At 38.1% G+C, this 19,674-nt stretch overlaps 1 protein-coding gene across 1 annotated transcript in view; it reads right to left on the bottom strand.

The window, feature by feature from the left end:
- tgfbr1b (transforming growth factor, beta receptor 1 b) overlaps nt 1-19,674 on the bottom strand; it is a 43,516-nt gene that overhangs the window by 8,578 nt on the left and 15,264 nt on the right. Inside the window, exons 2-8 of the mRNA XM_042714009.1 lie at nt 16,503-16,748; nt 12,192-12,428; nt 8,628-8,858; nt 7,399-7,566; nt 2,635-2,791; nt 1,093-1,217; nt 802-932 (exon numbers count right to left, since the gene is read on the bottom strand). Of these exons, the coding sequence (XP_042569943.1) occupies nt 802-932; nt 1,093-1,217; nt 2,635-2,791; nt 7,399-7,566; nt 8,628-8,858; nt 12,192-12,428; nt 16,503-16,748 (1,295 nt within the window). The remainder of the gene's footprint in view (nt 1-801; nt 933-1,092; nt 1,218-2,634; nt 2,792-7,398; nt 7,567-8,627; nt 8,859-12,191; nt 12,429-16,502; nt 16,749-19,674) is intronic.

Raw genomic sequence — 19,674 nt, 5'->3', positions numbered from 1 at the left:
AATATAATGATTAAACTTCAAAAGGCTATGATTTCATTAAATAAAGGTTTCAAAGTCGGTGCTGCGCTGCTTTCTTTACAGTCGGAGAAACCGCTGTATTTCTGCCATTCAGACAGCGCCATCTGCTGGCAGAGAATGAAGGTACATTTTTGAAAAACCCATCTGCTGTTTCGGTTCCGACCAATGCAAACATTCACCCGTGTTTTTATGCAGCAAACACGCAGCTGTAAATGTGAACTGGTAGATCGATAAGATGATAATGCATTATAAAAATCTAAACAATTAAGCCAATAAAATATAGTTATATGTTATTTAATTTATATAATAATGAATTGATAATAATTGTTTACATTTATATAATTGATACTTTTGACTTTGGATTAAATTTCTTAAAAATGGTTTTAAAAACCTTTTGTTTTTGTGAAAACCTTCATCTGAATTCTTTATGCTCTATTTTGAGTATGGATTCACTCATAATGAATACATATTTGCACCAAGCATCCATATTTGTCCATGCCTATGTTGATTAGAATATTAAAAACTTGAAAAGTATTAATTTAAGGTACATTTAGAACAGATAAAAATGTGCGATTAAGTTGTGATTAATCATGAGTTAACTCATGGCAATCATGTGATTAATCATGTGTATATATATATATATATATATCTATATTATATATATCTATATATATATATCTATATCTATATCTATATATATATATATATATATATATACTCACCGTACATTCTTCACACAAAAGACTCTACTCAAATACTTCCACCTCATTCCTGTGTTCTCACCTCACAGCTCTGCCATCTGTTTGGGATGTTGGGCCGTAGCTTCTGTTCACACACGACTCTCCTCATCTCCTCCACCGACGGGTCGGACTGCACCAGGTCATAGTACGGCAGCTGGTAGTCCTCATGAATGCCTGCGCAAAAACATGCTTCATTTAAGATATGATGAGTCTAAATCCTCAAAACAACAGATGATGCTGCTGATGAAAAGATCAGACAGACTTCAAAATGCAAACTTGTCTGGTGAACTAAAACAGTTATTAAAGTAGAGCTCATGTCACATCCTCACAATACCTCCAATAGAACATCTGCTGGCAATCTCCCAGAAGACCAGCCCCATGGCGTAGATGTCTGCCCTCTTGAAAGACTCAAAATGCTTCATGTTTATAGAATCGTCCAGCACTTCTGGGGCCATATACCTGATGAAGGACACAAGTGAACAGAGAGTTATTATTTTTGATGAAGCAAAGCAAAATCACAATCCAGAGATGTATGCCCACATGATCCAAAAACAAGGTCCTTCTGAAGGTTGGCTTTATTATCATTCAGCATTACCAAAACTAAACGCAGTTTCACCGAGGGACGAAGAAACAACCCTGGAAAAGTTTACAGGCACGGAAATAAATCAATATGTAATTAAAAAAGCACAGATATTGTAGTTTTTATACATTTTAAAATATTTTTTTTTAAATTCTGTTTTAGTTATTTTAGTACATCAAGTTAAACTAAATTAAAATGATAAATGTAAAATATTTTATATATATATATATATATATATATATATATATATATATATATATATATATATATATATATATATTATATATATTATTTTTTACTTCACTTAATGTTAATTTTATTTCAAGGAAAAATATATGATTTTAGTTTTAGTTAAATATAATAACCCTGGTGCATACCAAAGTACACAAATAAAAACAAAATCCATTACATATAAAAAAATAATAATAATAATTTAATCGATTTAAATAAATGTTTCAAAAATGCTTTTCCATTTATTTGTAATATTTTGCTTGTTTTTTGTTTTGTTTTCAATCACAAGCTTCCAAACAATCCCCGTCACAGATGCAGAAGCAGGTCTAAGCATCTGTCTGTGATCTGAAGTGTTTGAACAGATATCAGCACACGGCTGCTGCGCTACCCTCACATCTTTCACAGGAAGGAAAGCACACCGCATTTCAGCAGATTAATCTGGAGCAGTTCAGCAGCTCTGGCCATGAGCCCATGATCCTGCTCCTGACCTCTGAGCATGTGGAAAACACGTCTGATGACTTGATTATATCATCAGGGCAAACGGTTTAAGGAAACCCAGAGATCGTTCCTTTCCAACATGTTAATTCAATTTGACGTCATCTGCAGCATGCATGTTACAGTGGATAAATCATGAACGTCTGCATGCTCTGCCAGGATCATGAGAAGGGGAGGACCCCGAGAGTAATGGAGAAGCTGTTCCTCTGACTGACTCGTTCCACATCCGCCGCATCAATCATGTGGAAACACAGGCTGAGGAGGACCCCGTCACAGGAATACTCCAAGTTTAATATTTATACTAACATTAACAAAATGAAACTATGGCATATAGATTCGAAGTATGCATCAGTGAAATTATTCAAGTACAGTCAGTAATGATGCACAAATTATGAGCACTTTTCTCTTTTTTTGGAATTTATTTGACCTGGAATTTAGTAAAACCCAGCTAAACTCCCAGCAGCAGCAGCAGCTCTGACTGAGATGATCCTTCACTAACCCTGATATACAGCTAAACCAGTCAGCTCAACCCTAGCTAGCGCTGTGAGCGTCTGAGGAGCAGGACAGTACCGTTTGGTGCCCACTCTGTGGTTGGGTGCGATGTCGATGGTGTCGGTGGCAGAGTCGTGACGCACGGCTAAACCCAGGTCTGCGATGCAGCACGTGCCGTTCTTCTTCACCAGGATGTTCTTTGATTTCAGATCCCTGTGAGCGATAGCAGGCTTGCCTGGAATCAAACAGAGGAACACAGGATCAGAGAAAGAGCGGACGATCTGAGGAGAACGAGTTCAGTTCTCAAGAAGAGCCACGGACCGACGAGCGGATAAAGAGATCCTTCAAGTCTTCACACTCATGGCCAGACTTCTTCAAAACACAAACGAAGACATTTTTCCTGAAAGCGGAGAGATTTCTGCTCTAAACTCCACATAAAGGCATCATAAATATAAGCAGTTTAATTTCATTTTTAGATTTAATTCAGGCTTTTCTTCACATATATATATACTGCATATGGACAACAGAAGCTCAAACGCGTGTGTCTGAGACACGGAAGCCACATTTCAGCTTCTGTTGAGCATCTTCATTCATGTTTTGAAGGACTCTCAAATGAGATGAGAGCGAGTAGATGATGCAGGGATGGTCATGTTTGGGTGAGCTTTCCCTTGAAATGAGGCCAAAAGAAGTCTTTTCTTCTTCTTCGTGTAGCGTGGTAAAACACTGTTTTTGTGGACATGTTGGTTGGTATTTCAAAAACAGACCTTCGTGAAACAGCAGATGTGAACTACGGTTTCTCTGGACATTTTTCAAGCTATGTTTTTGTAGACATGTACCAATCTAATAATGTTATTTTGCCATGTATCATTGTAATACCATGATTTCTGACAAGTGCAAGGGTCCCAGGACGGCTTTTTGAATATGTACACAGCTGTTCAAATGTTTCTGAAAAGTCTCTTCTGTTCACCAAGGCAGCATTTATTTGATCAAAAATACAGTAAAACAGTGAAATATTATTAGAATGTAAAACAGCTGTTCTCTATTTGAATCTCTGTTAAACTGTAATTTATTTCTGTGATGTGCAGCTGTATTTTCAGCATCATTACTCCAGTCTTCAGTGTCACATGATCTTCAGAAATCATTCTAATATGATGATTTGCTGCTCAACAAACATTTCTGATTATTATCAATCTTGAAAACAGTTGTGCTGCACAATATTTTTGTAGAAACTGTGATACATTTTATTTTTCAGGATTCACAGATGAACAGAAAGTTCAGAAGAACAGCATTTATTTGAAATAGAAATCTTTTATAACATTATAAATGTCTTTACTGTCACTTTTGATCAATTTAATGCATCCTTGATGAATAAAAGTATTAATTCGAATATTAAAGCAATAACATGTCAAAAAACATGGTATTACATGGTTATGCACCATGGACCTAGGCTTTTATTTATTTATTTATTTATTTTGAACTCTCATGAAAACACAATCAAATATTAACACAATAGCAAATAATAAACAAATTGCAAAAAACAAACATTTATAAAATCTACCATGTATGATCATCTGACGGGTATTTCTGCACTAGCAGATGGTTTCTTCATAAGCAGTGCGTGCGTCTGCATTGATGTCTGACGGTTACAGTGAGACGCGCTCATGTCACGGCCGCCTGCATCATAATGCATAATGCATGTAAACCCACACACAGCGGCGCGGTGTTCCCACCGGGAGCGCTTCACAGCGGCTCCTTCAGCTACACAAACACTTTCATTACTCCATGCCTCCTCAGCATCAATCTGACACAGACACGCTGCAGAAACCGTCTGACCGGAGACCACAGACGCACCTTCATCAGCTGTGACGTGGTTGCTATGCTCAGGGTGGTTGCTAGGGTGTTACAGATCGTTCTTAGGTTCCTTACAATCCAAATATGTTTGAATGATTTAAAAAATATTTTTTTTAAAAGAAATTATTTCTTCAAGGACACATTAAACGGATCAAAAGTGACAGTAATGACATCTATAAAGTTACAAAATATTTCTATTTCAAATAAATGCTGTCCTTCTGAAATTTCTTTTCATCTGTGAATCCTGAATAATAAAATGTATCACAGTTTCCACAGAAATATTGGGCAGCAACAACTGTGTTCAAACATTGATAATAATCAGAAATGTTTCTTGAGCAGCAAATCATCATATTAGAATGATTTCTGAAGATCATGTGACACTGAAGACTGGAGTAATGATGCTGAAAATACATAAATTATATTTGAAAGATTTTAACAGAGATTAACAAAAAAAAAAACAGCTTTACAACATAATAATAATATTTCATTATTTTTAATAATTTTTAATTATAAAAATTAAAAAAAAAAACTCATCAATGAAAAAAAAAATATACCATACTTCAGAAACGTGGAAACATTTAATGAACCCCAAACTTGAGTGATTTTTTCCACCAGTTGAAAATAACCCAGATTGCTTAGCAAAGTAATCACACTTTATGATTTTCATATTAATAATGTCTTTAGCACAAGCTGTGACTATGTGCTGAAGTTTACTACTTATTGTCAGGGTTTAAAAATATGCAACAGTAATCTCACACATCACTATAATCATTACTTTAGCAGTCAACAAATGAGTGCATGATTATAGCTATTATAACTACAACAGGCCGTGCTGAACTGATCTTCAGAGCTTGATCAGACTCTCTCTCAGTGTAATGAGGCATCACCACTCAATTACACCAATCTAATAAAGCTGCGGCGTCGCTAAATGAAGCTCCTTGAACAATAAACTCACAAAACCTCATCAGCTTCTCCAGACTCAAGTCTAAGTCAAGCAAAATGCCTCAGTTTTGGACTTCTAGAGGCAAACGGTTACTCAGAGTGCTATTTTTATGCATTTTTTAAATAAATAAATCCTTCTAACGCTGGCTGAATGAGCAGGGCCTGTAAAGCTGAAGGCTTGATTTGGCTTCACTGGAACAAACACAGCACAGCCTGTGTGAAGATGAATTAACGGCTCACCATAAACGAGCAACCAAATGAGCATCTGCTACGAGTCACGAGGTGAAAACATCCCACACACACACGGCTGAGACCTGCTTCCATTCCTCCAGCGCTTTCACCAGCATCACGGTCAGAGTCTCTGTAAGCATTCGGTCCAGCTGCTGACCTGCACTACAGCCAAACCATCACACACTCCACGCCACTACATCATTATTTAAAAAAACTACAACACTATTCTTAAAAAATATTCTACTCTCTTCTGCTAACCAATTCATCAAAAAACAGATAAAAAAACACATCAAAATACAAAATCTGTGAAATATTATTAGAATCTAAAACAGCTGTTTTCTGTGTGAATATCTGTTAAAGTGTAATTTATCTCTGTGATGCACAGCTGTATTTTCAGCATCATTACTCCAGTCTTCAGTGTCACATGATCTTCAGAAATCATTCTAATATGATGATTTGCTGCTCAAGAAACATTTTCGATTAATATCAATGTTGAACACAGTTGTGCTGCACAATATTTCTGAGGAAACTGTGATACATTTTATTATATTATATATATATATATATATATATACATATATACATATATATACACACACACACACACACACACACACACACACATATAATTCACTCCAAACTTTAGCACTGATGGCATATGGCTCAGACAAATATTTAAGATGATGAAAAGGAAAAATCTAGTTTAAAAAATGTTAAATTCTTAAAAATAATGTATTTAAATTTTTTTTTATATTTTTTATATATTATTTTCAATATATTTTAAATTATGAATACCACTGAGGTTTGAAGGGAACGTCATGTCAAAATTATTAAAAATATGGTTTAATAATCAGAATTACAATAACATTAACAAACATCAACATCTACACAGTATCAGTAAAAACAAAAACAAAATTTATTTAAATAAATAAATAATATATATATACAAATTTAATTTTACATTTAGTCATTTAGCAGACGCTTTTATCCAAAGTGACTTACGAATGAGGACAATGGAGGCAATCAAAAACAACAAAAGAGCAATGATATAAGAGTGCTATAACAAGACTCAGCTAGACTAACACAGTACATGTAGCAAGGGCTTTTTTGTTTTTTAAAAATTATATAATTATATAAAAAAAACAGTTAGAATAGAAAAAGAATAGAGGAAGCTAGTGTTAGAGGCCTTTTTTGCTTTTGTTAATAATATAATAAATGAAAAGAAAACAAATAGATAGAATACAAAAAAATTAGAGAAGCTAGTTTTTTTAAGAAAACAAGCAGTTAGTAAATTAATAGATATTTTTTAAAGAATAGAATTAGAATAGAGAGTGTTAGAGTGTGAGGGTCAAACAGAGATGGGAGAGATGTGTTTAGTTGTTTCTTGAAGATGCTGGGATTGAGTTGAGCAGGTCATTCCATCAGGAGGAACAGTTAATGAAGAACAATATGGGATGAACAATAAAGCAGCGCTCACTTGCAGAACACAAGCTTCTAGAGGACATATATATGTTATGTATTATATATATTATACTTAAGCTACTTAAGGCTTCCTTTTCAAGACTTTCAGCCTCTGATGAGACACTTTTCTTCTCGAAGTCAGGATGTAACACCTTGACATTTACTAAATAATTTAGATTTAGAAATGTAAAATTTTACAGAAGAGCTGTACTGAAGCCCTTGTCTGTATGAACTGCATTTTCTGTTTATTTTATTATGAATGAACAGTTTCAGACACCAAAAATGTAAGTACATTCTGGTAGTTTTTTAGCATTTAAAAACAAATACCAACATGACCTTGGCACGAACAGAGCGTACCTTGCGTTCCCACGATCTCCATGTGCAGGTGCGCCAGGCCGCTGGCCGTGGACAGAGACAGCTTGATCATGCCCTCCACCGTCACCGTGTAGCGGTTCAGATAGTCGAACAGAGAGCCGTGCTCGTGATAGTCTGACACCAGCCACAGCTGCGTCCACGTGCCGTTATCTGAGACGAGAACAGAGCCCTCAGATCAGCTGGACACACCTCAACAAACACTGACCATCAGACAGGACATTCAGAACGACTGCATAAACACTGATGCATTCCACAGGTCAAATATCAGCCGAAAACAAAAAACACAAATTTACTGATTCATTTGGATTTGATTCTGATTCAGTTCGTTTCTTATGGTTACAGGTAACCTGCAGAGTCACACGTGTAACTACAGTATCAGGTACAGCTACAGTATCAGGTACAATCACGTAGGGATGCACAGATACAGACATTTTGGCCGATAATTTTTTATATTTGAAAACCGATATATCGGCCGATAATTCTGAATCTTCCGATTTATTCAATGTATCATGAAACTGATGCACTTATTGAACATTCTTATCAATAATTAGGCTAATAATATTATTATTATTATATATTGTTTGGGTGTCCACCTTACATAATCACCATAATTAGAATGAAACGATCATATTCAAAATGATGATATTAATCTTATCATATAATAATATATCATAATTATTGTTAATACTAAAAAGCTTTAAGAATCTTTTTGTATTTTTTTTTCAAAAATAAATTATCAAAATAGCACAAACTTTGCTGAAGTGATTGTTTTGCACAAGTTTTAACTTATTAATGTATTAAGCAAACATGTTATTCATACAATTAAATTAACATCAATAGAGCTGTACAATATACTGTGAGCAACTGCATAAATAAACTCTGTCACTGCATCTGGACGTCATAACTCTGACTCTGTAAACTACAGCTGCAATAAAAAGGTCAAAACTAAACAATAGAAGCATAAGAAATCATCAATAATATAACTAGAAATAAATATATATCTGTGCATAAATGCATTGCACAGTTAACAGGGAATGTGTGAGAAACAATGACTGCGCTTTGTTTTGTTTTCTGTGGTTCGGACTAATTTTGACATGTATGGTAACATTAACAAAAAAATAAATGAAACATTTATCGGCCGATATATCGCGCATCCCTTCAGTCACGGTGAGACCCATGCGCTCGTCCCAGCATGCACCAGTGCTGCTGACCTTTGTTGTCGGCGGCGATGAAGCCGAGGATGTTCTCGTGCCGCAGCATCACGGTCTGATAGATCTCAGCCTCTCTGAACCAGGAGCGCTCCTCTCTGGAGGAGAAGATCTTGACGGCCACCTCCTCTCCTCTCCACTTGCCCCTCCACACCTCCCCGAAGCGGCCCTTCCCAATGCTCTCCTGCAGGATGATGGTCCTGGCGATGGTCCGCTGCACCAGCAGAGGAAGCCCTGAAGCAGAGCAGACACACAGACGTTACAGAACATACCGTACCAGACGCATTCTGCTCAGAAATCAACCGGCTTTTTCCTTTTGCACTCAGTGAATATTAATAAAGAAATAATAAATAAATATGGACTTTCCTCATTTCTGGTTATTTTATTAATTTGATCAAGTAGCATAATTTGCAATATATTTATATATATATATTGTAACAAATTGTTACACATTTCTGTAAAGATGCAAATATACACTAACGATCAAAAGTCTGGGCTCGGTAAGATTTTTAATGTTTCTGAAAGAAGTCTCTTCTGCTCATCAAGGCTGCATTTACTGTATCAAACATGCAGCTTAAAAATGTGAAATATTATTACAGTGTAAAACAGCTGTTTTCTATGTGAATCTCTGTTAAACTGTAATTTATTTCTGTGATGTGCAGCTGTATTTTTCAGCATCATTACTCCAGTCTTCAGTGTCACATGATCTTCAGAAATCATTCTAATATGATGATTTACTGCTCAAGAAACATTTCTGATTATTATCAATGTTGAACACAGTTGTCCTGCTCAATATTTCTGTGGAAACTGTGATACATTTCATTTTTTTCAGGATTCACAGATGAACAGAAAGTTCAAAAGAACAGCATTTATTAGAAACTGAAATATTTTGTAACTTTATAAATGACTTTACTGTCACTTCTCATCAATTTAATGCATCCTTGATGAATAAAAGTATGAATTTCTTTCCGTCACAGCAGACCTGATCACATCAGAACACACTAAACTCAGACGACTCTGAGAGCCAATCAGACAGCGGCTCACGGCAGATACACCAATAGAAGCTCAGGATCCGGCCGATCATCTCACAGAGAGACATACTGAAGGAACACAGCAGTTAAATGAACGGACACAATGCTGATGTTTACAGTCACGAGTACATGGACTAACCTGTCTGTGTTATAAGTTACGTACAAACTTTCAACTTTGTTGTCATGGCAGTGTAACCGCGGTAAAGCCTGTAAACATTGTAACTTTCACAGTATGTTTGAACCATAACAATTACACATTCTCACTCTATATCAAACATCAGCAGAAGAATGTTATTTTGTTGACAGAAAGAGTTATTTTACTCTATTTGCGTCTGTAAGACTGAAGAGTCCCGCAGATTCACTGGGGTATACTGGATATGGCTGTGGACATCCAGGAGTCTAACACTCACATCCATCCTCCTCTGAGAACAATGAGTACAAGAGGAGAATGTGTGGGCCGTCCAGCGTCTGACCTGCTCAGTTACACACGCTTCCAAACACAGATTCAGTCTGCTCGAGGTCAGGCAGACGGACGGAGACAGAGGAAGATGTGTGCGATCCCTGACTCAGAGATTCAGACTGAACACGTCTAAAAGACTCCAGACAGAAGAGAGGCTCTCTTATGGAAAAAGAGGCCTGCGTTAAACGAGAAGCGTGTCATTTGTGTGATTTGCATGCTCTCTGATCTCCATCTGGAGCTGCTGCATTCACGGCGAATGGGAAAATTAGGGATGCTATTTTCATATTATGAAAAAAGTCTACAATTTGGACGATCCCTTTAAATGGTGTTTAAATGGAGCGTTTTCATATTTACAAGTCTTCTAACAGTTCACCTTTATGCATAAACCACATTAGTTTACTACATTATTTATCATTAATAACGGACAATACTACAGCATTTATCAGTCTTACGTTAATGTTGATTCCAGCGTTTATTAATACATTATTTAAGTCAAAAGTTGTGTCTGTTAATGTCATTTAATGAACCTGAGCTGACATGGTGTCAGCAAAGATTAACAAATACAGTAACAGACATGCAGCTCATTCGTATTCATGAGTCTGTACAGACGTACTGAACACTAGTGTTGGAGCGACGCCCTGCTCTTTCAGCGTGAGATAAGCAGCACTTTACACTGCCACGCTGCTGGGAAACACAAACTACACAACAAAGAGCAGAGCGCAGCTGCTCGGAATCACATGAAGTGAAAAGTGTGTGAATAAAGCAAGAATAACAGGAATCTCCTGGAACGTTTCTCGTCAAGCAGACATGGGCCCAAAGATTTATATAGAAGTATTAAAAAATGACAAATGCACATAAAATTACACGAACTTAAGCTGAATAAATAAATAAAGCTAATTAAAAATATTAATAAATACTACATTAGTGTATCAACATTGTCAACATTTCAAATTTTACACATTAAAACTACTAAAACTGAAATAGAAATAAAGGCTAAATAGAAATGTGTAAAAACTAAAAAAAAAAAATTCACATAAAATTACATATACGTAAATTAAAAAGATTAATAAATACTTTAACAGTGTGTGTGTGTGTGTGTGTGTGTGAGTCTAAAATTTGTTATTAAAGCTCGGCTGCAAACTCTCCCGACTAAACACAACCTCTCTTTGTGGTTCCCAAAACACCATGAACCATTCTGTTTACTACACAGCGATAAGGTTAAAGGAATCCACAGCGCACATACTGAACGGATGCCCCGCATTTAAAGGACTTTACATTGCGCGTCACGATCGCATCGTAAACATAACGGCTCAAGAACTGCGCAAAGAATCTGGACAAAGCGCAATACATACAAACAAAACTGTTAAAACTAGTTGGTTTTTAAACCTGAATGATAATAATATAAACTCTCTTAGAAGTGTTCTCAGGGAATACCCAAAAACTACAGACATCGTAGTCATCGATGAACTTTCTAAGAACATTCTGATTCTGGAAGTGGGCTGTTGTTTTGATCTTTACATGGACTTTTTTCTGAGAAAATGTTGAAGTATCAGTCATTAACCAATGCTTTGGCAGTGTGTGGTTACAGGATCAAACTGATTATTCTTATTTTTGGTAGCTTGGGACATGTGCACAGATTATGTGTCAGAGGCTTGCAGATCGCTGGACTGAGTAAAAAGATCTCTAAGCAAACAGCCAGATATTGTTCTGTGTCAGCAATCATAGGCAGTCTGCATGTCTGGAGAAGACGATGTCATCTTTATCCATAGTCTACTTATTAATGTGGTTGTGACTATTAGCATTGTCTGTATTGTCAGGTGAAACATAATAGTCTCTTTGTGAATATTTGGATGCTGTGTTGTTTTAATCAGTATTTGTCATTCCAAATAAAATAATCAAATGTGTGTGTGTGTGTTTTTTTTTGTGTGTGTCTGTGTGTGTGTGTGTGTGTGTGTGTGTGTGTGTGTGTGTGTGTGTGTGTGTGTGTGTGTGTGTGTGTGTGTTGTACCGGAGCCGGAGCCGGACGTGGTCATGTCGTAGATCATGTCTGTGTGTGTGTGTGTGTGTGTGTTGTACCGGAGCCGGAGCCAGACGTGGTCATGTCGTAGATCAGGTCTTTGAGTGTGGCTCCCACTGTGATGAAGGGGTGGTCCATGGACGGGTCCTCCTCGTTAGGCACTCGGTGGTGGATGAGCGAGCGGCTGTGGCAGATGTAGAAGACGGTGACCATCAGGAAGCACACCACACACACGGGCCCCGCGATCAGGGCCGCGAAAGCTACGGGCCCCAACGCCGGCGGCTTCTGTGTCGGCACTGAACGAGAGAAAGGAGAGAGACGTCAGGAAACACCTGCTCTCTCCGCAGGGAGCACACCTTTAGCACTGCATTACATCACATCATGAGTTTCTCTTTAACACACAGATTTCACAGGTGACTTTCTAAAGACCTTTATAAGAACACATAAAGAAAGACTTTTTAAGACTCTTTTAAAAGGATACAAGCAGACATTTACAAGCATTTAAGTTTAGGTACTAAAACAACTAAATAAATAAATAATAACAAACTAAAATTAATATGAAAACTGAAAATATAAATATAAAATAAATAATAAAATAATAAATACTATAGCAATACTTTAATACTATGAAAGTTTAATAGTAGTAGTAATATATAAATGATACTTAAATAACACTGAACCCGTGTGAATGGGGGACAGATTGTGCCCATATGTTTGGAAGTTACATAATAGCAGCCAATCAGATCAGAGACTTCCAGAAAGTGTGTTGATGTCTGTGTGTAATGCGGTCAGTGAGCAATCAGCCGATGACCAGCTCTAAACTGAATCAAACAAATGTGTTCTGTTAGTCTGCGTGCCGATCTGTGAGCGGCTCAGGGGGCTATCGAGTGAAGACACACAGTGAGTCTGTGTCTGACACTGCGTGCGCCTCCACAGACACACACAGTCACTGCATAACACACGTCTACGTCAAGACACACACCAGCACATCAGAGACTGCGTCTGCTCCGCCGGACGTCTGAGATCATGTGTGAGTCTGCTCTGGTTCAGACGGCACTGCGGTCTGTGTGAGACCTCAACAGGAGACGTGCTGCAGCCTTTCACAGCAAGTGTTCATTTTACTCATTTCACAAGCAGTAAACACAGTCTCAGTCTGGACACTGGACGTTATGTTTTCACGTGTGTCTTTTGTGCATATGGTGAAAGTCATTTGGGTTTAATGTTGTTTTTGATCCATTTGACTGTCACTGAATAAAATAAATTAAAAAAAAAAAAAAGTATGTTTTCTGTTTGAGCAGAAGAGGTCAGACAGGAAGTGATGACAGAACAAGCACTTTAGGTCATTTCAGGAAGGATTCTGCAGATTAATACGGCTGCATGATCCGAGTAAGAAATCTAAGTGCAACTGTTCAGATTTACAAATGAAAACACAACCGAATAAAAAGAACCGCACGATTTGGCACAATCAATCTGACTGTAAAATAATAATAATTACTGTTGGTGCTGTTATTATTAATATTATTACTACTACTACTATTATTTTATTTTCTAGCTGTGTTTTTATTATCATTGTATTATTATTATTATTATTACAATAACAATTAACAACAACAACAATAGTTTTTATTAGTCAACAGTTATTGATAAAAAATGGATGATATTGATAAAAGCATCAAATACGAATTAAAATATGGTATATAATTTTGAATATAAATATGATATGGCACAATTTAGCTCAACATTTGATTACATAAACATGCGCACACACACACACACACACACACACTCACACACACACACACACACTCACACATACACACTCACACACACTAATGCACACACGCGCTGCCGCACGCACACACGCACCATCACACACACACTCCGCACGCACACACGCACACACACGCCACACACACACACACACACACGCACACACACACGCGCACACACACACACGCGGGCGCACAACACACACGCACACGCTGTGTCACACTCACACGCACATGCACTCACACACGCACGCACACACACACGCACACACACACTCAACACACACACACGCTCTCACACGACACACACACTCACCACACACGCACACACGCACACACACACACACTCACACACACACACACACACACCATTCACACACACACACACACCTTATGCACACAGCACGCACACACGTCACGCACACACACACTCACGCACGCACACACAAATGCACCACACACACCAAGAACACACGCACACACACGCACACAACTCACCACACACAAACACACACACGCACAAGCACACTCACACACACACGCATTTACACACGCACACACACACTCAACACACACACACACTCAACACACACGCACACACACACGCATACACACACTAACACACACCACCACACACACACGCACCACACACACACGCAAACACGCACACACATACTCACACAACTCACACAACACACATAAACACCACACACACACGCACACTAGAGCAATATATCGAGCCGGCCCGATATTATCGGCCGATATGAGCTAATTGCATTTAAATAGTAGTCGGCGTTTATAACGGGGGGTTTTTTTTTTTTTTTGATGATACTTAAAAAAACAGAGTCTCCTGCTCCACTCATGTTATGAGGGACAGAGTGTGCCCAGAGGGAGTTCTGCAGTTCCCCATTGATAGCAGCGCCAGAAATCAGACTACAGAAGAAAGCTTCTCTTTTGACGGTGATGTCTGTTGTTCGTCAGTGAAATGATGTGTTGATACACTGTGTGTAAAAACAGTGCGGTCAGTGAGCAATCAGCTGATGACCAGCTCTAAACTGAATCAAACTACAAATGTGTTCTAACATCACTTAGTCATTGCGTGCCGAAAGCTAATGAGCGGCTTATCAGGGGGCTATCGAGTGAGAGGTCAAACACACGTTAGCAGTTAACTTGTTCTAAATACATCTGCAGTGTTTCCCTCCACAATGACCGCGTACACAGTCACGTGTATAACACTAGAAGTTATGTACGCGTCGAGACAAAACACCAAACACATCAGAGACTGCTTCCTTTTCCGCCGGCCCCTCTTGAGATTAATTGTGTGAGTCTGCTCAAAATTGACAGCGATGGTTCAGACGGCAACTGCGGTCGAATGTTCCGTAGACCTCAAACAGTAGGCTAACTTTACTTTCGCTGCGCATGACGATTTTTGATTCACAGCAAAAGAGTTCATTTTATATACGGGTCGTTGTCACAGTCTGTGAGCAAATATAGTGTAGGACGTTACAGTAGTTGCTTCAGAAATGATTAAACCAGTGTGTCTTTAAATGTGCACACGCTTGAAAGTCATCTTTTTTTACAGATGTTTCAAAGTTTTACAGATCCAGGAAAAATGTGACTGTCACTGAGTAATAAATAAAATTGCTTGACAATAAAAAAAAAATATTAAATATTTCTCTATATTTTTCATTTTTGTTTAGGAGATCCCTGTTTATTGTTATTAGGGTCTAGACAGTAATGAAGGTGATGACAGAACAAGCACTTTTTCTCTCATTTCTTTCTGATTCAGATGGCTGAAAAAGGTACGGCTGTATGATCAAAGTGGGGACTACTTCTGCAAAGATGCCTCTAATGCAGTGTTCTTTTGAAATTAAAAAATATATAAGGTTTTGATGTAAAATTGGTTAGTCATTGAGACCGTAACTAAGGCTTTTTTTACAATTCAATCGGTTTATACAGTAAAATAATAAAAAGGCAAGATATTTTACTATTGAATGTGTGTAAGTATTTTATAGGATTACTACTATCTACTTTTATTCAAAATCAAAATATCGGCTTCTAAATGTGCTTTTTTCGAGTTAATATCGGCATCGGCATCGTATCGGTCGGGCTCTAACACACACACACACTCACACACACACGCACACACACACACACTCACACACACACTAATGCACACACGCGCACGCACACACGCACACACACGCACACGCACGCACGCACACACACTCATTCATACACACACGCACACACACCGCACACGCACACACACGCACACACAACTCACACACACACACGCACACACACACACACTCATACACACACACACACACACGCCACACACACTGACACACACGCACACACTCACACACACCACACACACACACACTCACACAAAAACACACACACACTCACACACACACGCACACACACACGCACACACACACACACACACGCACACACTCACACACACACGCACACACACACACACACACACTCACACACACACACACACACACACACGCACAAACACACAATTAATTTGCTTCCAGTATATGCAACACTCACACACACACACACACACACACTCAAGAGTCTGACCTGGGAATGAGGTGAGGTCGGGGTTCTTGTTGCACCAGTCGGTGTCGCAGCACATGGGGTAGACGCCGGTGTCGTGTTTGGTGGAGGGTGCGCAGACGAAGGGCCGGTCGCGTGGGATCAGCTCGTTCTCACTGATGCAGGAGGTCTGCTGTGTGGTGACGCTGCCTGATTTAGTGATGGACACGTAACACAGGCCGTCCGTGGCACACGTGTGGTTCGGGCACCGGTGACAGTAGCACTGTAAGCCTGCAAACAAGCACAGACCAATCACATCAGCATTTCAGAAGTATGACAACAAAGCTAGGCCTGTTGATTTAAAGCATTCATTTGGTGCAATAATTATAGACAAAATAACGTTATTAAAGCATTTAACGCAGCTCCCCGTCATCTTCCACTGAAGCGGTTCTGATGATCATGATGCAGGATGACTGACTGACTATCAGAATGCAGTTATAGAAGCTTAAAATTCAAGATATGAGGAAAACATTCACATACTGTATTTAAATCACATGATGTAGTTTAGTGATATCACACCAGCGAGAGTGCTGTTTCTCCTCAGTATCTGCACCACTGCAGATGTGATGCTGATTTACACAACCGTTCAATAAACAAGAAGTTAATGTTGTGTGACGTTTTAGACACAATATTGTCTGTTTTTGCTCAAGTTCACTAGATATTTCCAATCAAGGCCACAGCAGAACTGCTGATCATCTCTGATCCACAGTTTTGAATGAATCGAGTGAGTCAGTGATTCAGTGATTCATTAAGACGGTCACTTGCTTCATTTCTGAATGAATCGGCTGAATGAATGATTCAGTGACTCACTCATTAAAACTGTGACTTGCCTCTTACTGACGCTTTTTGTTTCAAATTTAGAGTATAATTTTTGAAAAATAATTTTATATATCAATATTAATTTGAAAACCATTAATACCTATTTATTGTCATTATTTATGCAATGTTAAATCAAAACATTTCTTTCTAAAGCTACATTTTTTATAAATGTCTAATGAATGCTTTTCTCATTTAACACAATAAATGATATTTTCAGAGGTCATTTCTCAGCCCAAACTGATGTGCGATTAATTAGATTAATTGGCATAACATACAATAATTATATTTAAAAGTAGCTTTTTCGATGCAATTCTGGGCCTGTTCTCAACTCTATAAACGTACCAAATCTAATTGGATGTTGTAAATGGATTACAGTTACAGTTTTTAAAAATAATTAATATTCATTTTAATTCATTACTATTGCTAACTAATTTATAATTTGACCAAAATAGTAATAATTTGAAGTTTGAAGTGAATGGTGACCACAGTTCAGATCTTGTGATGACTGGCACTAGTTACTGAAAAATAAAATGTATCACAGTTTCCACAAAAATATTGTGCAGCACAACTGTTTTCAACACTGATAATAATCAGAAATGTTTCTTGAGCAGCAAATCATCATATTAGAATGATTTCTGAAGATCATGTGACACTGAAGACTGGAGTAATGATGCTGAAAATACAGCTGCGCATCACAGAAATACATTACAGTTTAACAGAGATTCACACAGAAAACAGTTATTTGAAATTATAATAATATTTAATAATTTTCACTGCATTTTTGATCAAACAAATGCTGCCCCGGTGAACAAAAGAGACTTCTTTCAGAAGCATGAAGTCCAAGCGATTGAACAGCAGACAGCTTCTCTCACTGATAATTTTACTGTGTAAAGTGCAGAACTGCAGCTAAAATATAAAAACTTGAAAAACAAAGAAAAAAACAGTTGGTCTCACAAACTGAGCTGTCTGTAACACGTGTGTGTGTCTGTCTGGAGGAGCTGCACTCACTGAACTGGTGTTACTGTGATGAGAACACTGACGCGCGAGACAGAAACACTGAGCCGGTCGCGTCTGAAGAGCTAATGCTTGTGTGATTAGCATGCGGCACAGACGGGTTCAGGTGAGGTGATTTCTGCTGCTGCTGATGATCTGTCAGACCGACCCGGACTGAAGAACCCCTGAACTGCAGTCAGTCTGTGAGAGCAATGTTTGCTCATGGGGATCTCACGCACACACACACACACACACACACACACACACACACACGTATCAGTCCGCTCACTCCAGCTCACTCAGAAGATCACTGTGAGGAAACGCTCAAGACAAGAGCTGCAGGAAAACCACAGCAGAAACACACCCGCCCAAAACACAATGACAGTTTGTAGGAGCAGACGGGCTGTGACTGCACTTCTTACATTCCGGTTACAAAATGTATTATTATTTGATAAATTCAATTCAATTCAATTCAATTCAAGTTAATTTGTATAGCGCTTTTTACGAAGCAAATCATTGCAAAGCAACTTTACAGAAAATTAAGTTTAAGTCTACAATATTTAGTAATACCTTATCAGTGGTGACTGTCAGTTAAATTAACAACAACATTTAGATGATGATTGTTGTTGTTGATCCAGCTGATCAGAAGATTCTTGACTAGAATATTTTGTGGGCATCCAGGGAACTGTTCTTAGCTGGTTCAAATCATATTTCACAAATAGAAGTTTCTCTGTCAGATTGGGTAATTTTTCTTCGTCACCTGCTAAACTTTCCTGTGGAGTGCCACAGGGTTCTATTCTCGCACCCATTCTTTTCATTTGTATTTACTTCCTTTGGGCTCTATTTTCAGAAAGCATAGTGTATTATTTCACTGCTATGCAGATGATTCCCAAATTTATTTACCTCTGAAACTAAATAAACATGCTGCTGTGGAATCTCTTTATGCATGCCTTGATGAAGTGAAAACGTGGTTCTCTCAACATTATTTCTGAATTAATCAAAAACCGAGGTTATAGTCTTTGGCTCCGGTGAAAATCCAGGGAGCAGAAGTATTGACCTGGACCTTTACTTCTTCCCGTATCAAGAACCTACGTGTGCTCTGGGATCAGAGTCTCAAATTTGATAAACAAATAAATGCATTTTATTGCATTTAAATGCATTTTATTCAGCTACGCCTTCTCTCCAAAATTAAATCTTTTCTCTCTGAGAAAACTTTAGAGACTGCTATCCATGCACTCATTACATCTCGCTCGGACTACTGCAACTCTCTTTATTTCAGCATTTCTAAATCTCCCATTGCTCGTCTCCAATTAGTACAAAACACCGCTGCTAAATTCCTCAAAGG

This window comes from Cyprinus carpio, chromosome A24 (genome assembly GCF_018340385.1).
Source record: "Cyprinus carpio isolate SPL01 chromosome A24, ASM1834038v1, whole genome shotgun sequence".
Classification (NCBI taxonomy): Eukaryota; Metazoa; Chordata; class Actinopteri; order Cypriniformes; family Cyprinidae; genus Cyprinus; species Cyprinus carpio.
Note: the sequence above shows the minus strand (reverse complement) of the source record. Positions and strands in the feature narration are given on the sequence as shown.